General features: G+C 33.2%; 1 protein-coding gene across 1 annotated transcript; it reads right to left on the reverse strand.

Moving 5' to 3' along the window:
• Positions 1-1,131: 1,131 nt before the first annotated feature.
• Positions 1,132-22,173, reverse strand: LOC134265037 (leucine-rich repeat-containing protein 17-like). Its single transcript, XM_062747284.1, has 5 exons — positions 21,929-22,173; positions 16,763-16,834; positions 9,291-9,362; positions 4,299-4,505; positions 1,132-1,153 (listed from the first exon to the last, which is right to left on the reverse strand). The coding sequence occupies exons 1-5, from the start codon at positions 22,171-22,173 to the stop codon at positions 1,132-1,134; spliced, it is 618 nt and encodes a 205-aa protein (XP_062603268.1).
• Between the last annotated feature and the right edge of the window lie 1,238 nt (positions 22,174-23,411).

The following is a 23,411-nucleotide window of genomic DNA, read 5'->3' on the forward strand; positions in this document are numbered from 1 at the left end:
TCAAGTATATGAATGTTATAGATCATGTCTGCATTCAATTCTGATACTATGATTTTTGGCGGAATCATGGCATTTTTAATTTGTTATATAATTGGGTTCACGATCGAATTTGTGATGCTATAAATTAATATTCCAAATGAGATTGTCATGTTAAACATTTTTGATCTGAAACTTGCAGGATAGTTTTATGTTGACAAATCATATGCAGCTATGTTATGGCTTCCCAAAACATTTAATGCGTTCAAAACGTAACACTGCCTTGCAAGGTCGACTTGCAATACTCTTAAAATGCTTGTTTATAATAATTTCTGGTGTTGACCACAACTCAATGATGCATTCAATATTCCTAAAATTATCGTAATTTTTATGCCCTGTAAAAGAAGATTCGGGGATATATAGTTTTTACCTTGTCCGTCTGTCAGTCTGTTTGTATGCAAAAACTTTAACCATGCTCATACCTTTTGAGTTGTAGGGGTTATGGTGTAAAATTTTATAGATGTTTTCCTTGTTGCAAAACTTTTCTTTAGGTACCATCAAGGTCGAACCTCTAGACCTTGAACTTGGCGTTTAACCCATTTTTAAGAAAAGAATAGCACATTTTAACCTTGTCATATAGTCAAATAGTCAGTACTATTAAACATTTGGTGCTGGGGCTGTCATAGTTTACATGTGCATTTCGTGTGACAAGACCTTTCAATACGATCAACTATTTTTGACTTCTTGACCTTCACCTTAGAGTTTGACCCACTTTTTAAAAACTTAAGACTTGTCTGTATTTTTTTTCAAGTCGATCGTTTGCAATGAATACAATTACACTTTACTGTATAGAAATGGGAAAAAGAGATTGGAACTGTTATTTTAAGAAAATGGATATCTGCATGTTTATTTTCCCGAAAAAAAAAATTATAAACTGTTTATTTCAACAATTGAGTGTAGTAAAATATGAAAATTACATATTCATAATTGATAGAACACAGAATATAAACCAAAAGATTTTGGGAAGGAAGTCGAAAGAAATGATTTTGTTTATATGTTTCTTTTTATAAAAATTCTATCTACATGTACTTTGTATGATTTTTACTATTGTTTCTCGGATGTTTTAATCAGAGATTTTCCCATCAGTAGTAGTAATCAAGCGGAACCATGGATCTGACTGAATATAAAATGTATGAACATGGTCTAACAATCTTCATTTCATCTAAATTTAAAATCAAAAGCCTAATAAAACCACACACGAGATTTTCAGTAGGAACATTCACTGCTATAATTTGTACAGTTGATAGAGCCTTGAATATGAAATGTGAATGGTGGTCTTTAGTCTTTATATAAGCTGGAATTCATTAAGGAATTTGAGTTTTTAAATAAACCTTACTTCTATTAAACCAGTACAAAATTAAACATTTCAATGACACCCGGCTTTAAAATCAAACAGACAGGTTTACAATAATTACATAATATTTCTAGGTTAACGATAAACTTTTCAACATATTTTACATAAAAATGTTAGGTAAATATGTTTGAATATAATACCATTTTTCAAAATTTGGGGTTAATTGATAAGAGTCATTAATTTTTTAAGCGTTTTTAATCAAAATGATGAAAATTGAAATAATATTTAACAATGTAAACTAGTGCTAATTGTAACGGGGACCGTTACAGATGTTCCCCAAACGCTCCCCAACTCCCTTTTATAGTCATATTCCCTGTAAGCGTAATTAAATAAGACAAACTTTATGCATTTGAGACTTTAACAACGTTTACCCAGAAGTGTACCATGTTCATTTAAATTTTATCATTGCACACTTGCGCATGTGAATGCGTGTGCGTAATGACCATATCATATTGTCTACACAATCTATATATTTTAATATGCTAAATATTAAAGTATTTAATCCAAAAGTATAAATAAAAACCGCTCATTCAAGTGTATTTTTGATTTTACCCATTTCATGTGCACGCACGGGCATACATGAGCATGGTGACCATACCTTCTTGTAAAAGTCCATTACATCTATCTATGTTCTAAATCCCACCCCGTTTGGTTGAAAACCAAGGGAGTGATAGCTGTTTAAAGTTTCAGCCAATCAGATTGCAGTGCACGTACTTGCACGTGTATGCATGTGCATGGTGACCAAACCTTCTTGTAGAAGTCCATTATATATATCTATGTTCCAAATCCCAACCTGTTTGGTTGAAAACCAAGGGAGTAATAGCTGTTTAAAGTTTCAGCCAATCAGATTGCAGCGCACGTGCATGCACGTGTTTTCATGATAATTGCTATATATCATGTTGTAGGATATCCTACTGCATGGCTATGTTCAAAATTTCAAAGGATTTTGTCAAAAAACAAGAAAGATATTGAGACTTTAGTTTCAGCCAATCAGAGCGAAGCGCACGTGCATGCGCGTGAGATCTTGCTATTTTGACCATGTCATATTGTCTATGCTACTAATATATCCTTACATTATGAGTTTCAAAGCATTTCATCAAAAAGGTAAAAAGTTACGCCTATATCGTTTAAATCGGTCATTTCACGTGTTGCACGTGCACGCTCTTGCAAGCACGTGCGCGCAAAGTGACCTTCGTTCCGCAAATCTACGTAACATGCCTACTGACCCTAAAAAGGTTTTACCTAAGTCGGATGTGTAGTTTACAAGATCACTACTGGACAAAAAAGTACCCAGGAAGAAGAAGAAGAAGAAAAACTAGGGGACTTATTGTTCACCGAACAATAAGAGGTCTTTCCACCTTTTAAAATTTCTTATAGTTTTATATTTTACTCTCTAATTTAATTTTAAGGGAAATGGCTTAAAAAAAGAAAATGAAAATTCAAAAAAAAAAAAGTTGAAATGACCTTGACCTTTGACCTTGATCAGATCTTCAAGGTCAAAGGTCAAGGGTCACATTGCAATTGACCCCATGCCTCTACGACTTTTAGTTCTATAGTTATAAGTTTAAATATTAAGTGCAAAGAAGTTAAAGGGCAAAAACTCATATAAAGGGTCATTAAATCCTTTAGTACTTATACAATGAAGGTGTGCCTAAAGACCCTTAAGACATTAGTGAAGAGTTCATGCCTCCACGGTCTACAGTTTTGAAGTTGTAGCGAAAACAATGTTTTTTGCATAAGGGGCAATAACTTTTAATAGGGTCAATCTTGGGGAACAAAAATGAAATCTTTGAAAGAGTTTTAAGAGTACATATTAATGATGCAGATACTGTTTGCATATGTTAAAAGACAAAAGAGATATAAAAAGAGCTTAATTTCTAATTTTTGGAATGACCTTGACTTTTGATTTTGACAAAATATTCAAGGTCAAAGGTCAAGGGTCACAATGCAATTGACCCCATGCTTCTACCATTTATAGTTTTCAAGATACAAGGTTTAACAGTAAGTATAAAGAAGTTAAAGGGCAATAACTTATATAAGGGGTCATCAGATTCTTTGCACTTATACAGTGAAGTTCGGCCTAAAGACCCTTAAGATATTAGTGAAGGTTTGGTGTAGCTAGGGTCTACAGTTTCGGAGGAGTAGCGATAACAAGGTTTTTTGCACAAGGGGCAATAACTTTGAAAAGGTTTTATCTTAGGGGACAAGAATGAAATCTTTGAAACAGTTTTAAGAGTACATATTAATGATGCATTGACATTAAGTATATGTTGAAAGACAAAAGAGATACAAAAAAAAGCTAATTTTCTCATTTTTGGAATGACCTTGACCTTTGACCTTTACATGAATTTTAAGGTCAAAGGTCAATGAATCTTATGCAGTTGGTCCCATGTCTCTATGACTTCTTTTTTTGAAATTTTTTAATCATTTCTAAAATTCAAAAAGTTTCAGGGGCAATAACTCATTGAAGGGGTCACCGAATACTTTCGCAATGAATAGATTGAAGATTCCCCATAATTAGTCGAAGACATTCGTAAAGGTTCATACCTCTGCAGTTTAAGGTTTCTGAGGAGTAGCGATAACAAGTATTTCTTGTGAAAGGGGCAATAACTTCGAAAGCGGTCAAGGTTCATTTACGCAGGGTCAACTGCAAACATCTTTTACGGAGTACATTCTTATAGACTATAAATCTTTTCGATAAATCTTGAAACAAAAATTCACACGGCGGAAAAATAATAAAAAAGGAAAAGAAGAAACAGAAGGAAATCAATAGGTCTTTCCACAGAAAGGTGGAAAGACATAATAATAATAATAAGAAACAGAGTAAAAACAATATGTTCCCCAACTTCGTTTGGGGAACATAATAAACGCTTTAAATTTCATTCTGCATGAAAACATAGATATTAACCGCAAGAGATAATAGATAGAACCAGTCATACTTGATTTTTCACAGGACAAAACTGTTGGAGAAATGTCTTTTAACCTCATCCCTTTTCGTTTAATTGGCGTGGCACATTTTGGTGTGTCCATGGAATTATTTAGTTGAAATTTTTGAATAAATTGTACAAAGCCTTCCAGTAAACAATCACAGTGAAATGGATTTTGACGCACTTCCCTACAAAATTAAATAAATGTGTATTTTTAAGAAAAAATGTATTCTATAAATCATACGGAAAACTGGTACATATTTATTGTTATAATTCATAATAATTCTAAAAATGAATGTCAACCCACAAATTTTCGTTATTCATTTGTTCAACAGCCAAAATAAATCTCAGCAAGCATTACATGTACGGAAGCCCTTTGAGGCCAGTTCAGAGAAAGAAATATTTTTTATTGCGTTTAATCGCAATAATTATTGCGTTTAAACGCAAAACATTGCGTTTAATCGCAATAATCATTGCGTTTAAACGCAAAGCACTTTGCGTTTAATCGCAAAAAACGCAATAATCTTTGTATTTAAAAGCAATCCAATCTAATTAAATTAGATCCTTTACGCTCCTTGTATTTTGTTATGTCGCCTTACAGCGACATAACAAAATACAAGGAGCGTAAAGGATCTAATATTAATTAGACTGAAAGCAATCATTTCTATTGATCTTTGAAGAGTGCAATGGACCCACGCTGATATATAGTAACCTATGAGGAGAATTGTGTATTGTTAAGCTTTATAGAAGCAGATTCTTCTGAACAAGCATTTTTTGAATGGTTAAATCATTGGTATGGGTTTAAAGAGGTCTGAAGAAAGAATTGTCTTTCTGTTAAAACAAAGAAAACCTAAGAAAGAAACAAAGCTTCAGCATGTATAGATATCTATATTCCTGTTAAAGTTTGGTCAATTGCTTACAAACACAAATGACATTTCCTATATTGTTTTCTCTAATTTTAAACTTTAAAACTATGCAAACAATTTTAAAGGATTTTCGAAATAAAAGACCGGAAAAGAAATAATGATTGAAAAACTATCACTCCACGTTGGTCACAAGGTTTAAACCCTGTACCTGTATAAAGGCCTAAGGAAAAATCTGATAAAATGTTTTGACTTATGTAAATGTACATGTACATATTATGTATAATAATGTATATTCACAACCTTTCCTTTGATCACATACATAAACACGAGAACACGAGAATTTTTCAGATGGAATCAAATGAAATCAAAAATAAATCAAATGAAAACAGATTGGCCGATGTGTTCTACCAAACTGAGATGTCTATTAATACCACTGAAACATTCCTAATTAGTTGTGATTAAACGCAATAAAAAATATTTCTCTCTTTCTGAACTGGCCTTAACGGGCTTCCGTATGCATGTGATGAAAATAGATATATCGCTATAAAACAGTACATGAGTTACGTCGATGTAATTTTGTTTCATTTAAAAAGAATTGAAAAGAAAGTGTATAAAAGTATATATTGAAATCCTTTTGCTAACAGCCTATGATTAAACCATTAAGTAAATAATTAAGTTAATGCTGCGTCCTTAAATCCGTAAAATGCTTTTAACTTTTGAAGACAAACGAGTTGGTGAAACAAGAATATCTAATATTTCATTTAAAGTCGTCATTTTTTAAAATTCTATGGTCGATACAATAACCTAATGAGCAAATACAATATATCATTTAATCAAATGATGAATAACGTTTTTCATACTAATAATTGTTATGACATTATTTCATGTATTTAAACACCGCTGATATTCTTGTTACAGCATCTTGTTTGTCAATCATTTACCTCGCTTTGGAAATTCTTTATACGTAAAGAATGTTCTCGCAAATCGATTCAACTAGGGGAAATAATACCTCGTATGAGGTAATGAATGTATATTTCTGCGTAGGTAAGATGTTGACTATTGAAATGTTCAAAGTCATCACATTTATCATAAATCTTGACTGTTATTTCAGGATTAACTTTAAATATCAAAATATGAGACAAATGTCAGGGTTCTCCATCGTTTGAAGTTTTACTGTTTTGCAGATTTTACGCGAAGCAATAAAATTTCGCGGTATTTTTGCTATCAAATTTGCATTAGAATTACTATGTAATTACAAAAGAATACATGCACACACTTTCTTAAAAATCACTTATTCGTTACATAAAGTGTATGGTCGTACATATTGATAAAAGAAAAAAAAACACATGTTCTGAAAAGCAGAGGAAATTCTGGTCGATACAGTCGCACTACTTATTTTTTAAACAAAGTTTGCCGTCATGGTGATTTTTTGTCATTTTTTTTTATCAAATTACCGAATTACAAAAACAATTTATAACAATTTATTGACATCAATTAAATGATTTCGTTACTATGTTTGATGTATGTTTGACTTACGGTGCCAACAGAATTCTAGAGTCGTGGCTCTATAGAAAAGACTTATTTAAATACTTTTTAAAAAATAAATATAAAATTTTTAATGCAACTACCATTTACCCGTCACATGGAAGTGTGAAAAAATTATTTATCTCTGTTCCTTCATGCGTAAAGTCTGACGAGGGTGAAGGAGATAATTGATTATGCAAATTGAAGCCCTAATTAAGGGCACTACCTTTTGGTAGAGTTGTTTGTTTAAACTTTCAGTTACAGAGAATTGTATGTTTGGTTTTTATAATTATAACAAAAATTATAACGTGTCGGCCAATTCTTTATTATGTCGCATGCGTAAAATTTGAATCATTACTGTGTTGGAGAAAATTTTATTGCGTCGGGAGCAGCACAGTAAATCAGCTCATGGAGAACCCTGATATGTGTCAGACTCTGTGGTATTTTTTTATTTTAAGATCACGGGGATACATCGTATTGACATAAGAACGCAATTCGTTTGTTAATTGAAAAAACGTGATTAAAATACATCCTAATGTAGAGTTGAATGCTGCGCAGCAAGTATTTTTTTCTTATTCACAAATAAGGTTTTGGACACCAAAAACCGCACATATACTGCCAATCAGAAACTCGAGCTTTTTTTAAAAAAAAAAAACTTCTTAAATGCTTTTTAACAACATAATTTTTGAAATGACCAATGCCAAGATAAGTAAATTTACATGCAAGTTCAATTTATTTTTTGAAAAGCAGCTGTCAATTTTATCAAAAAGGCTGGGCTTTAATGTACATGTATCCTTAGAATGATTGTACATAAAGTTGAAATTGTAAGTTTATATGTTGTTAATTTTGCTTGAATTTTGATATTTCAACTTTTCGTAAAGGTCCTTTTGGATTTATAAAAAATATTTAAAACTATCATTTGATTTTGAAGAATTTCCCCCTTAAAAGTGGAGCTATTAGTTTAAGGTGGATAACAACTAGTAGAATAAAATCATAGTTCGTCTAAAATACAATTTAAAGCTGAACACGATTCGTAAAAGGAATGTGTACACCATTATTGTTCCGGAGTCTTGCTACTATGCAGACCCTATATAAAGGCCAGGACTTAGTCAATGTTCAGTGTAATCAGTCAACACCGGTGTGGACGGACGTATGCTATACAGCACTCGGTAGCGAGAATAATAACGTAATATCTCGTCTGATGTAAGTAAGATACCAAATAAATTTACAATTATAGTTTTACAGGTCAGTGCAGTATATAAAAAGCAAAGATAAATGTAACTGCAATAAAATGTCAACAAAGGTTATGCAAAATAACCATCGCGAACACGGATCGCCATTCCACGCCGATACCCGTGACAATAAAGCAGTCGGGCGTAACAAATGCGACGGGTATACCCTATTCACCCCCTACTAATGTGTTCGGAACCTTTTCTTTTTCGTTGTTCTGCAAATTATAAAACCCGATGAGTTCAGAGTAGCTCTGACAGTGGCTCTGGTGAGAGTTAGCGAGACTTCAGCGAGATAGGGTAAATTGTTCACGGAAATGTGGCTAGGAAGTGACTAGCACGTGGAGACATGGTAAACAGAAATTTAGTTATGTTGCGTTTTAGTTTTCACCATCCTATAATATCATTCTGTAGAAATGTACTTAAATAGATCTCTCTTGAATTCATTCAAGTTTAAATCATAAGTATTCTCTATGATACAGATTTTCTGCGGTAATGAATTAAAATTTCTGTTTGGACAAATATTTTGCATGGGAACCCGGACTTTATTTTTTGGCATCAGATTAGCAAATGAGGCACCAATGTGACTTTGACTGACAAAATCAGCTGAATGAGAATTGCATTATGGGTTACTACGAATACTACAGGAATTTTACGCTTGATAAATTCCTTTATTGTACTATGGGTGAATACAAGTTTTAGGTAGAGTCCATGGCCAACACACGTGATCACGAGTATAGTAATGTAAAAAATGTTTTGTCCATTTAAATGCATACGAGAAGTTGCACGTTTTCCTTACCATTGAAGTGGTCGTGTTTGAACTTGACACTAACTACGTATACATTTTATAAAATATATTTTTCTCTAGTTAACAACAAATTAAAATCGCCTATGGCCCCGTGATATCTTTGATAGTTTCTAATGTTTGCATTTTGTTCATAAGAACATTTTTGTTTTATTTTGCACTCCATTGACATGATCATAGATTGACCTGAACCACGTGTTCGAAGTTACATGTAAACATGTATTTGGCGTAAACGTATTCAATCAACAATTAGTCAGTTGCTCGCGGTAGGATCCTCTGTGCGCATTAATAACAATAACCATATAAGGCAAACAAAGGTTTGTCAGTGTAGATGATTTTACACATTTTTTTTACCAGCGTATCAGTCGCTATTGAGCTGTAATTTTTGCAGTAAATTATGATAAGATAAGCCCTTTGGCCACCCATTTCAAGATGATTTATTTATGAAGATTTGTTTATGAAGACTGGACCGTTGAGTGTTTGATTGTTATTATAGCTTTTTAAAATGTAAATATTAAGCAAAAATTGCAAAAAAAAAAAAAGACTTACAGAAACCTCAGGTTTCGTAATCCAGAGAAAGTTTTTTGGTCAATAAAGGCAAGATCGTTGTTCACCAAAGAACTGAAATGTTGGAATGTATAATTATACGTATATAATTGAGCAGTTTTTCTTTTTATTCATCTGCATTAAAAAATTTCTGTATCGGTATTTTCTTAAAAGGACGTCTTTACTTGTGTCAATAAAACATAAGCTCTACCTACATGTACTCTAACATCGTTGATTTAATAAATGCTCGATTGTTATTTGAGGATACTTTATTTCCCGCCAATCCACTACGTGAAGAAAAGGACAAAATCAACAGTTTACATCGAAACTTATGAGAACTTTTAAAACTTATTTAACCATTTTTTTACCTAAATTTTAAACATTTTTTTTACATTTAGTATAAAGGTTTCCAAGCGCTGATTTAAAAAAGTGCATTGATCTCGCCAGTTAACAATATTTTTTTCTTTATTCACAAGGAAATATTCATATAGGTACATGTTAAAATATAATACTGAATGAAGTACAGATTTGTAGTTCGCTTGTTTGAGAATAACTGCACGGATTGAACGTCCAGAGAGCGATATTACTATATTGAGATTGCCACCGACCGAAAAATAGATGTACTGCGCTAAAAATGGATCGAATTAATTTTCCAATTGTTTAAATCAATTGCATAAAGTAGATCTGAATTTTAAAAGTCTTAGAGTTTTTTTAAAAATCTCTTTCGGCTATTCTGAGCTGATATCTGAATAGACAAAGTTTTTTTAATGATCTCAATTTCAGGCCTTGGATTGATTGATTGTATGTTCTTTTACAACCCAGTCAAGAATATGCATGTAATTTACATAGAAACATCATCAGGATTTAAGGAGCTTGGTTCATCAAAAGTATTGAGGAATTTTTGTCTAGTATATTTATAGAATCTACTTACAAAGCTTAAGAAAAACATCAGTACATGAAATGGGTCTTTAAGCACCACGGAGCAATTAATATGACTTTTTTTGTATTGTAATTACGTAATTCAATTTGTTTCCTTTCCCTAAATATTCTTTATCTAAATGAATTATTGGATCAACCAGTCTTTTTTCATCTTAATTAGTCACATTAAAAATTTCAACAACAAAAATAGTTGCAGAATACTTCTTATTGCCAATTATTTGACCTTTCTGCACCCATAATTTTTTTTTGAGGGGTGTTTATTTTTTTTAAAGCAATAGAATTCCTTGAAAGTAATGACATTTTTCTGAATTTTAGCAGAGTAATTAAAATTTACTTATATATTCAGACAAGAGACCCATAGGCCTTATAGGTCACCTGAGTATCCCGTAGCAACTTTCCAACAATTGAATTTGATTCGTGTTTTAAACCAGAGGTCATGAAAATTTTGAAAGAGGCATCACTGCTTATCATAATTATATAATTAACATGCTTACTTTGGTTACTTAATACCCAGAGGTAGATCAAGGATACAAACAGAAAATGTATTTCTATTTTGTAAACACTTGTGCACCCAACCCACAGGAACCACTGACCCTGGGGCACATATTTCAAAATTTTGGAAAATTTATCATTAAATTCATTTCATCATTAATTGTTGATTAATATCAAAGTATAGATTTCAAAGCATTAATTGATATACAGATTATGTACCCCCCCCCCCTTCCAAATACCTCTGACCTAGCTTGGGGCCTGGAAATTAACCATTTTGGAAGAGGCTGCTTTCTTCATTATAAATATGTACTTAGTTCTGGCATAATACTCAGGAGCAAAGAAAATTCTCAAATTATTCATGCATTTTCATTATATAAACATTAGAGGCCAGCCCTATCACAAGAAGCCCTGACCCTGGGGCCATGAAATTCACAAATCTCAAAGCAGCATCCTTCCTCCTCATAACTATGTACATAGTTCATTGGTTTAATACCCAGGCACAGAAAAGAATTCATATTTTCAAAGAAATAATTCATTTTCACTATATAATCTATATAGCTCCGCCCTAGCACCAGATCCCCTGACCCTGGGGCCATGAAATTCGCAATTTTGAAAGATGCAGCCTTTTTCTACATAACTATACACTTGGTTAGTTTATTTAATGCCCATGTCTCATCCGAAGGGCCCGCAAAATTCACTACAAGGTACGGAGCGCATGGCGAAGGAACAGTTGCTACCCAATTTGTCGACTTTGGTCAGTAGCAGCCAAGGTGCGAACTCACAACCTTCCGAGCGAGCGCTCTACCGACTGAGCAACTGTGACAGTCCAGGCCTGGAAAGGATATTTACAACGGTTATGAGAAATGTTTTGTTTTGGAAAAAGCAAAAATTATGCTATACTTTGTGTTGGTAGTTCGGAAACATGGGAAATAAATCTAGAAACAACGAACTTTTTTCATGCAAATTAAATGCATCGTACTAGACTTTTATTTCAATGACTGACACTGCCGCTCTTGGGTAGTCTATAATCAGCAGCTGCTACAAGTATTAGATTGAAGTGTTTAAAAGAATTTAAAGACGACATTTTGCAAAAGTTGCTGCAACATAATTTATTGTCAAATAATGGAGCATTCAACCTCTAGAAATCAATCAAGTTTTATTTGATCAACCTGCTGTCCCTTGACAAAATGTCAAATCTGCACGAGGGTTGTCCAAAAAGTTCGTGGACAATTTGAAAATAAATGGTTCTATATAAATATGTTGTATATTAAAATATTTCTTACGAAAAAACAAATGATTTAATTTTTATTGATGGAACGTATTATTTTTGTGAAAATCGGGTTCTTTAAAGGTCGCGGATAGTGCGCACGGACCAAGGTTAAAACGGCATAAACTCTGATTTAAAGTGTTAAAATGATTATTTTCTATATAAGACAAGTCAAAAATTTATACAAATTTTATGTAACACAAATAAAAAGGTTATAACCATATTATGATTTCTTAAGTATCGCTTACTATATAGACAGTACAAATACTAAAAAAAACCTAACAAATATGTGTCAAATCTCGACAAAAAAAGCGACGTAGGCCGTTCGCACGGGTCAGCGTCCGGTAAAAAAAAAAAGTTTTTATACGGTTGAAACGACGTAAAAGACAAAATATTTGTTAAAACAACTCAAAATTATTGAATTATACTTAGTGTATCAATTGCAGATTGGTATATACGATTTTTCAACGATGTGTACAAATTCGAAGACACTACAAGAATTTAAAAAACACATGTAATTTACTGAAAATGGAGATTTCTATTCATGACGTTCCTATAAATCTAGCGCAGCGTCCGACTGGGCTGTGCAGTTTGTGCACATGTATACAAACTATTTATTTAGATGTCGATCGTAAATTTTTGTGCATTGTTTTGAATTTTAAAAATTAAATAAATTATAATATATACTTAAAGATTATTGCCAGCAGTTCGACGTGCGTTGCGCCTTAAAAATGAATTGTAGTGTGTGTCCATAAACATGTGTTAAGTCTAAATCCAAATGGTTGACGTTTTTAAAATGAAATTAGCTTAACGTCAGACTGGTCCGTGCGCACAATCTGCGATCTTTAAAGACCCCGATTTTTACAAAAATATTAAGTTTCATAAATAAAAATTAAACCATTCTGACTTGATTTTCATAATAAATATTTTGATATACAATAGATGTATATAGAACCATTTATTTTGACAAAAACGTCATCGTCCACAAACTTTTTGGACAACCCTCGTACATAAGTTATTCCATGTTTCTATGCAGTTATGAACTTAACTACCATTTTAACGCACATTTAATAAGTTATTCTTATTTTTTCCAACCTTATGTATATAGAGTAGAATGAAAACCCTTCATGTATTCATTCGATGGATTTATGATGTTAAGAAATTTGATTATTTATCTGCTCAAAATGGAAACTTTACACGTAGAAGAATTAGCTTTTGCACTACCAATCATTATCTTAATGAGAGAACTACACATCATTACTCGAAGTTATGTGCATACACTACTACGCCTCCTTGAGGGAAATCTATATCTATGATAAAATGGAAAATAACGTCATAATCCTAATCTAGGTTTTTGTTAATACTGGACAAGTCGGAAAAGTAAGAAATTTCATACAACTCGGACACAGGTGACTGGAAATAAGGATAACTTTTGCTTTTTGGAAGGCATTTAAATATCACTTGTTAGCTTTCGCAAAAATTTAATCTGTAAGGGTCGTCCATTGCACAGTAAATATAGAATTGTTCAACAATAGGCAACTGCAATGAAAATTGAGAGTTGAGAGGAGTATTTGACAGCTGACAATCGCAAAGAGAGAAGAGGAGAGTGTTAGCTGCACAGAAGTATTCAATAGTAGTCAACTGCAAAGAAAATAGGAACTCGAGTGTATTCAGCAGTGTCCACTGCAGAGAAAAGTCACCTCAGGAGTATTCAACAGTAGTCAACTGCAAAGAGCTCACTGAATGATACCCCCGCCTCCCATACGAATGTAATGGCAGTGTCCATATTTTGCTATGGAAAACTCAAAACATGAGTCGGGTTAAAAAGTAAAATAGTAGATGCACAATGGCAAAATGTAATAAAGATTCTGTGAAAGTTTCATCAAATTTCACTCAGTGGTATGAGAGGGTGTGCGGATAAGAGATGGGTACCCCAAAGAGTAACAGACGGACGGACGGACGGACATACCGATTACCTTATACCCTCCCGCTTTTCAAGCGGGTGATATAAAGAGCGGTATTCAGTAGTGGTCAACAGAAAGCAGCTAAAAGAGTATTCAGTAGTAGTCAACTGCAAAGAAAATAGAGAAGTATTCAATAGTGGTCAACTGCAAAAAAAAAAAGGGGAGCATTCTACAGTGGTTAACTTAGGCCTTTCAACTAATTTTTCAAGTTGCACATATCATTATGGTAAAAAAAAACATTTCATAGATAGGTTTATATGTACATGAAATTATCAGATAAGATAATACCTTATGCATACTTTTAATTAAATCATTAAAAAGTTTAATTATTTGTAGTTGACTACTTCGATGTTGTGTTTCAAGGACAGGTAACTCAGGTGTGAAAAATGACCAACTGTGCCGATTTATGATTTATCATTTATAGAAATGACATATAGGCTACTAAAGCATTAGTATTCTTATGTACACAGAAGGGTTCCTTTCATTGTTTTGTACACAAAAGTGTAGACCAAAAGAAGGAGAATGTCTTCACTCTATCTGAAATAACAGGATCAGATAAATGGGGAACAGATTATGTGTAATATTTTTAACTCTCTTTGACGATTGTTATGAGGAAGAAAATATAATGTCATCTTTTTGTGTATGCAGTTCCTATATATATATATATATATATATATATATATATATATATATATATATATATATATATATATATATATATATATATATATATATATATATATATATATATATATATATATATAAAGCACATTTTACAACAACTCTTAAACTAACATAAGTGCCCTAAGTGAAGAAATATTAATATAGAAAGCACAAATTCACTTTTACATGGATACCCACTTCCGCCCCAGCCCGGGGTTGAACTCTCGACCTTCGGAATCTGTCTCCTAGCAGTGCAGGAACAGCGCGCTAGACCGCTCGGCTATCCATAGGGCAGTTATGTTAGTTTAAGAGTTGTTGTAAAATGTGCTTTATAGATGATAATTAATTTCATTACAACATGTATTGGTAACAATCCTCTGTTAAAACTAATGTCAAAATAACTGTATATAACTTCTATTCTCAATGACTGTGTAGTGTAGGGCAGCGCCGCGAGAATTCCATCGGCATCGAAAGCAAGTTTTTTGACTTGCCTAGATAGCCGAGCGGTCTAGCGCGCTGTTCCTGCACTGCTAGGAGACAGATTCCGAAGGTCGAGAGTTCAACCCCGGGCTGGGGCGGAAGTGGGTATCCATGTAAAAGTGAATTTCTTTGTGCTTTCAATATATATATATATATATATATATTTATTTACATACTCAGTTACATTTTGAATTGGAAATTTTTAAGAACACTATCAAAGAAAGAAATCCGGACCGCTATGAAATACGTCCGGTCTATCGGGTATACTCGGGAGAAGTGCGATTTACATAATTGAACGAATTAATTATGCTAATTAATTACGACAATCAGTAAATCGTACATTGTTTCATTCTCTCAAAATGGCGTAACTATACTTGATAAAAATACTCAAAGAAAAATGATTTAGCAGGGATATTTATACATATGAATTCTTATCTATTATAAATTTTGAAATGTTTTAGGACTAATCTCCTGTTTGGAGCAAACTTTGCAACTGATGAGATAAATGCAGTTGTCAGTATGACAGGACAAATTCCCTAGTATTTTGTAGCTGCGGCCTGTAACAGGGCTGTTAAAACTGTCTGTGTCAGTGTTGTGCTTACAAAGAAGACATCTTCTGTCAGAGCAAGTTTTAAAGCCCCCGTTAGGTAATGGGTTGTCCAGTCTGGTTCTTACTACCATGTCCTTTAGGTTCCTTGGGCGTCTGTATGCAGCCAATGGGGGTTCCTTAAAGACTTCTGCCATTCGTTTGTTTGAATGGAGAATTGGTACGTTCTTTTGAAGGATACCGCTAAGCTTCTTAAGGACGGGATGGTATGTGGTTACCAGAGGGACCCGGCCGCTATTGTCTTTCTCCTTGTAGCGTAATAGGTTTTGCCTGTCATGTCCCGCCATCTCATCAATAGCTGTTTTTTTTCGGTGCGGGCATTAGTAGTATATACATATTTTTTTTTTACAAGAAAATGCAACAACCTACTAGTATAATCTTATTTGTGTTAACGTTACTAAGCATGAAGAAGAACGACCGAGTACAAAAATTTAATCAGGTTAGAAATAAGCAGGAGGGTAGCTTTCACTTTCAATTTTAATTAAAAATTCTACTTGTATGTAATTAAACGGTGTCCGCAACTACTTTGTATAGTAAATAATTTTAACATTAGTGCTAAATTATAAAACCACTGGATTCTACTGACAGCAAATAGACACATGCTAAACACTGCCTTGCGTATCAACGGTTATATACCTCGGACCTGCTCTAAACAAGTTTCAGCGATGAGTTATCGTTCATAACAGGGAACCCTAGCGGAAGTTGAAAGCTCTAGTCAACTGTAACAAATAAGTCTTTTTATCGTACTGGAGTACTAAGGAAAAATAATTTAAGTGTGCAGCATTTATGTTGTATAAAGCAGTTTAGGAGACACTTAAAGATCGTGAAAGCCATTAACAGTTCATAAGTCGTTGAATATCAGTTTTTCTTTTTATTTTGCGACAGGGTTAGATCTTTATTAGGGATGGGGAGATTAGCAAATGAAGTGAAATATATCTAGTTTGCAATATACATAAATCATGATACACATTGTATAGCAATTCTTTTTTTCAAAAATGTAAGCATGTTTTATTAAATTAATTTTTTACTGATGATTTTTATATCTTTATTTGTTTATACTTACAGTCTCTGGAGATAAGTCAGATTTGAAAAGCTTTCTTTCTCTATCCTGGATATGCCAGTCCCGCTTAAACTTCTAAGTGATTTGATGGGAAGAAAAAGTAAACATATTACATTAATAAATATAAATCAACATTTGACAGTATCTTTCCTTTTATGAGAATGCTAATTAATTTGAAATTCAATTTTCAATGACATGCAGTCGGTCACTGATTAGAATTTCTTGCGTATGAAAAGCAAACCGCGCGAGACATTTGGAAAATCTTGACTGTGACGTCATATGACGTCGTATACGTTAGGTTGCATTTTAATAACAAAGTGTAAATTGTGCATTTTGTCTTTGTAATGTGAATAAAAACAAAAATTTAAATATAAAAAATAAAATATCATTTTCTAGAGTTTCATTTGGATATGACATGAAGTCTGTATGTGACCAAGTCTACTATAACGCCCTTCGGTCGTTATAGAATTGGATCACATGACCGACTTCATGTCATATCCCAATGAAATTCTAAAAATGATATATATTTTTTCTTAAATAGATGCATCAACGATTGGAATTACAATACGTGTACATCAATAATTTCAAATCCTTATCAAATAAAACAAAAAACAAAAAATAATTTTGCACCATAGTACAATACGTATAAAACAGTACAACAAGCATATAAAATTAAAACCAAAGTACTTAAGGTATTCAATCCCTAATAGGAACAAATTCAATGAAATTGAATACATAACAGATATGTATGCATTGTATACTCAGTTTATTTAGACATACTTCCCATTTATTGCTATTGATATGTATAGTGGGATGTGTCCTGATTTATGACCTTGAATTTTGGTAAGAGTTATCTCCCCTTTCTTTAATTAATGAAAAACAAATCAATTAAAAAAAAATTAGCCGGTAAAAAAATTGTTTCCAGTTGTCATTCTATTTTTAATGTTTCGATGCATCTTTCCACCGCAGGATTTATTGATATTCAAAGTATTTGAATTTTTATTTTGAAAAAAAGCTTTTCCCCCATAGACTTCAATGCAATCTTTGTTAATTAACTACTGCTTAATTAATGAAATTTTTGAAACTTTCTCGCGGTCAATCCTTTTCCACTATAAAATACTTTAATATAATATCAGAGTATTATGTACTTGACGGACATTTAAGGGTAGGGAATTTGGTCCCATTAGGGATGGAAATCCTTAAGACGTAAAGAGAAAAGGTAAATTATGGAAATACCGTAATATCACATATTGTCATGGGCTCAAATTTTCGAGGTTTGAAGAAAAAATATTGGTTTGTAGGGATTTAATGTCGTTGTTGGAGAATGTTTAGTAGTAATGCATAAAAACTTTTACATTTCGTGATGGACATAAATTCGTGGGTTTCTCCATAACTCGAAAACAATGAAAATTAAACTTCCATGAAAATTAGTTATTTCACGGTACATAGTTTTCAGTTTTTAAACAAAAACAATGAAAGGGGACGTATATAGTTTTTTTATGTAACTTATTTTATAACTTATTTTCCTAACTAAGCCTAAATTATTGGAATTGTTCTGTCAGAAGTGGCATAAAAATCCTATCACTTGTTCTTACATTTTATCTAGTTCAATATGGTGAGTTTATTTAATTATTTCTGGATACATCTAATAAATAATTATACATCCAATACTCACAATTCACATGTATTCGCTGGATATTTGTTTGGAATTGTAGTAATTCCCCTTTAAAAACAGGACACCTCTATTCCCTGACATAAATCCGATGACGAACATCTACACGAATCAGGGCAGTTTTCAATTTCAAGGCTGAATATATTTGCTAGAAAACCCATCATCAAACATTAATCTTTCTCATATTCTTTCGAGTACGTAAAATCTCTGCAGGGCTACAACATAATATAAACTTCTTCAACTACTGAGCTGACTCGAAATAATAAACTCTCTTAGCCACACTTCCTGCTTTTAAAGCCAATAAGGAAATTCATCAAAGACTTAGAGTACTCAGACACAATACTGTTTTTATACTTTATTTAAGATTATAAATGGTCTATAATTGGAGAATTAATGCGACATTTAATTGCATAATAAATCAAACACTTAAAGGCAGAAAATTTATTCGTTTTTAAAACAGAAAAAATTAAAAAAAATTACTTTCACCATCTTTAACCACTTGAACAAACACGCACTAGGAATATTTTAAGTTCTTCAGGGATAATCTCTTTTCAGCTCTTTCAGCTAACCTGAAGCTTGTTGTTTTTTTTTACATTGTATATTAAGATTCCGGTTAAAGGTCAGCTATTATACCCCTTATCTTTGAAGTGTCCATCAAGTCTGTACTGGGGCAAGGTAAAAGGGCCCTGGGGCAACATTTCCCTTTATCAGAATATGGCTGTAGTGGTACAACCACTCGGAAGTGGATCCAAGTGCAAGGGTCATATATCCAGCATTAACTTTTCCTCCATTTTTGGCCACTTGAACAAACTATCACTGGGAGGGGGGATGTTAAGGACCCTGGGGTGTATCCCTTTGCAACATTTTGAAGGGTCCCGAGGACTTAAGAGGGCCAGTTAGCTAACCTGAACTGTGTTGTTTCTTTACTTTGTATACTGTGAAATCACTAATTTTCTTGATGGTTTTTTCGCGGTTTTCAAGGTATGCAGAGACCAACGAATTTATGTCCAACAATAAATGCAATTTTTTTTCATATATTACTACTGAACAGTTATTCATCCACGAAATTTAATCCACATGAACCAAAATACATTCCTCAAGCAACCAAAATTTGACCCCTCGAAAATATGTGATTTTACAGTACTAAGAATCAGGTTAAAGGTCAACTATTATATTCCTTATCTTTGAAGTGTCCACCAAACAATAACAAGGTCGAGGTCGAGGGTTTTAGGGCTATCAATTCCCGCCTTCAGTGTGGGACTGTAGTGTCACCACTAAGTTATGCCTAGAGTGGTTGGTGGTTTTTTCGTGCATCATTAGTGGACCATCTTAATAAGCTACTAGAAGAAACTTTCACTGGTGTTAGGTTGAGGATTCTTTAGGAGCATGCACATTTCTAAGGTTTTCCCAGGCTTGGTTGGCTATGTGAAATTTTGTCGTTTATATTTACATCGAATTTTGATACACTGTGAAACATATGTTATTATTAGCCTTTTATGAAAGTGTATATGCTTCATACACTTAGTTTTGCAATGTAGATGGCGAATCAGGCTTTCATTTCCCAATCTAAAATTATGACTGTAGGGGTACCATCGACTCGTGCTTTGGTTGAGATGCTTTTTGAAGTATTTATTTTTTTTTTGGTAAACTTTCAGCACCAGAGCTAACCAACTCAAGGAAAGATAAGGGATCAAAAGAAGTATACCTTTTCAGTTTTCAAAGGATCTTTAGGACTGGACAGAACCAATATTCTGAGAGAAACTTATTTTTTAAGGTTCATTTTCAAGAAAATTACATTTGAAGTGTTTATGAAAGCACTACCGGGCTGAGAGAGAGGGGGTATAGAGTTATCATTTCCCACATTTTAACTTGGAATAGTAGGGGTTACACCAAGAGGGTTTTTCTCTGCAGTCCTACTAGTAATATAGCAAACCAACACCGGACAATGGTAAGGGATCACAGAAAGTATGCCTTTTCATGTTTTAAGAGTCTTTGAGGCTGGACGTGGACAATTATCTCACCCGAATAATGTCACATTTTTACATTGCATAGAAAAGGAAGGGGCTGTTCATATATTCAGGCTACATGTACTATTTGCTGTCTGCAAAATGCTTTAATGCTATCATTTTTTTTTTTCAAGTTTTGACATCAAGTTTATCATGTAATGTCGATAGCCATTGTCGGAACAGTTCTTGTCATTGTGTATATAGTACGTCTTTGTTTTAATACTTAAAAAAAAAGGTACAATTTAGGCTTTATTGTGCCCTTAACATTTAATGTTTTGCCAAAAAATATGAAATTGGCTTCATTTCGAGTTGAATATATGAATCTGATAAACAATGAAACCATTCTGGAAATATAACGTCATAAACTTTAAAGTTTGACATTATTAAGTTTTAAACAGAAGAAGCCTCAAAATGACTCAATTCAGGGAGTATTTCCCTAATGGAAACAGTGTCTGCAACCGCCGCTCACTTAAATTTTAAGATATGTTGTGTAAAATCCTTTCGTCTTCTGCAAGGAAATACGGGAAAATGCTCTAGTAAATGACGTCACAATTAGTATTCAGGTGGTCTTTTAAGGAAAAAAAACAATCTGTATATACTTACTGCGTGGAATTCCTTTGAAACAGAAAGGATGGATTTTAATTTCTAAGATCATCATATTTTTTGAAAAATACAGGGTCAAATTTGTATTGAAGCTGTACCGTGTTCTTTACGAAGATTGTACTTGCATGAATATCGAATTTTTGTTCGACAACGCTCTTCTGGCTGTATTTTTTTTGTACAGTATTCATTAGTATGACCTTTCCTGATTATTACGTTTTTCCTTTTGTCGATACCGTATTGATATCGAATCATGATTGCTAAATAATCATGATTGCCGAGTCCATAATATTCAACGGTAACCTAGTTTGACATTGTATCCAGTGTTTGTAATTTCAAAGTACTGATCAGGATCGATACCTACGATATCGACATTATATTATTGATATCGGCGAAATCGACATTTAAGTTGTGGGTAAACCTACTGCATGTTTGTTAAAGTGGGTAAAGATGTAATTTATTTCTTTTTTTCTGTTTAAAAACAAATAATTTTCCTTATACAGGTGAGTGTAACTGCCTCCGAGTGTCATATATATTTTGTAATTAACTCACATTAATTATCCAATTTTTAACCACTAATTATATAAAATAAAGTATTAAAACAGCATTACAACTGATTACTCTCAGTCCTTAGAAGAATTTCCTTATTGGCTGCTATCTTATACGGGGGTAATGGCTGCTGTTACATGTATTAGCTGCTAGCTTCAGTGTAGTCTGCCATATTGCTTTGTAAAAGATAACATTTTTATAAATTAATATAAAATTAAACATGAAACGAATCTTTAAAGTTTTTAATATAGATGTGAAGAATCATAAATCATTTTAACCTAGTTATATCTTCACCGTTATGGTAGCTCAGTCGGTAGACTTCGAATCTCGGTTACGACTGACCTAGGTCGAGAAAAATTGGTACGCTCTTCACTTTGAAGTAAAAAATGCGGGTCCTTCATAGGAGACTTTACCGATCGAAGCCCCGTGTCGCAGTATTTTCTGGCACGATTAAGTTCCCTCACTGAGTGCTGAGTAAAGGTCAAAATCTGAAGTCCTTCATCGGTGTATGGTGAGGTTTTTATATGGGTGAAAAACCACTGAATGGGACGTAGAACGACATACAATGGATCAATCAGTCCTAACATTTTGTGTAGTAACCAGGCAGAATTTGACTTTACCAGTAGCATAAGAATTAATGAATAACTATACGTTTGAATACATTTTTAAAATGACTGTGATTTAAGGTTATTTTTCAATTATCTAGTTTTTTCATGGAAAACTGAATATAGAATAAAACGAAGTACATTTCGACCATTTTTCTATTGTATCAATTAAAAATATTCTTTTAATTTTGGTTTCCTTGCTCATGTTGTTAATCTTACATTTCTAAAATTAAAACAAATGTCAATGACTACACTTATCCCGATTAAATTATACTTATGTTTCAAAGTTTGTTCGAGACTTGTTATCATAACCATCACCTGCGACGGAAGATAATTCCAGCCCGGGTCGACACGTCGGTTCTTTAAACTTGAATTTGGATGCTGTGCATAGATAAATTTAAACGTTTAATGAAACCGTGCAATCATTTAAATATCTTGACAAGACACTGAAAATCACACCAAGTTATTCGTGGGAACTTTTCGCGCAATTATGCAGAGCTATTTTGTTGCAAAACTTTTTATTCAAAATAATTGTACAAGCATACACAAAGTCCCACTGGGATAGTTTTCGTGGGTTCGAATAAACGCGATACTTTGGCGTTATATCGCCAAACTTTTGTAAAAAAAACACTTATGTTAAATCGCTAATAAACGAATAAAATTTAATGTGTCATTTCTTAAAACTTTTGCGTTTTATGTTTATATGTACATGTATATAGTCATGTAACCTGGGAACCTTTGATCTTCACTGACAGATAAGGAACATGAACGCAGACGAGGACTTTTATGAATTTATTTTCCATTTCCAGGAGTGAGATGAATGATCGATTGCAAACTGTTTAAAGTCCTTCTCGAGAAATTCACGCATATGAAGATGCCACCAAGTGCCGGTGGAGAGCTGCAAATTTTGTCGTTAACTCGGCATACAAGGCCATTGAACAGGGAGGGATCTTTTTCGTCCAGCACCTACTGCGACACGGGGCTTCGGTTTATACGGTCTCATCCGATGGACCGGTCTCCCTGTCCTTCATTGGGATTCGAACCCCCGCGACGTAAGGATCAACTCTTTACTTCGCGACTCTAGCTAGAGCAGATGCTCTAACCATTGTTTTACACTGGCGACTTTTCCCAGAAGACGTAAAGAAGAAATGATGTGAGAAAAGGTTAGATTAGTCTTCAGAAATTTGCTTTTTATTTCAAAACCCTACCAATTGATAAGA

This window comes from Saccostrea cucullata, unplaced genomic scaffold, assembly GCF_032062105.1.
Source record: "Saccostrea cucullata isolate Sc308-1 unplaced genomic scaffold, CSIRO_AGI_Scuc_v1 ctg1403, whole genome shotgun sequence".
Taxonomy (NCBI): domain Eukaryota; kingdom Metazoa; phylum Mollusca; class Bivalvia; order Ostreida; family Ostreidae; genus Saccostrea; species Saccostrea cuccullata.

Bases quoted from the DNA above. Each gene is read 5' to 3' on its own strand.
- LOC134265037 (XM_062747284.1), bottom strand. From the start codon at position 22,173: ATGTTAGGACTGATTGATCCATTGTATGTCGTTCTACGTCCCATTCAG. The intron at 16,835-21,928 runs GTCAGTCGTAAC...CAAATCACTTAG, and splicing joins ACCAATTTTTCTCGACCTAG to AAGTTTAAGCGGGACTGGCA. The intron at 4,506-9,290 runs GTAAGTCTTTTT...TTAATTTTGTAG, and splicing joins TTACGAAACCTGAGGTTTCT to GGAAGTGCGTCAAAATCCAT.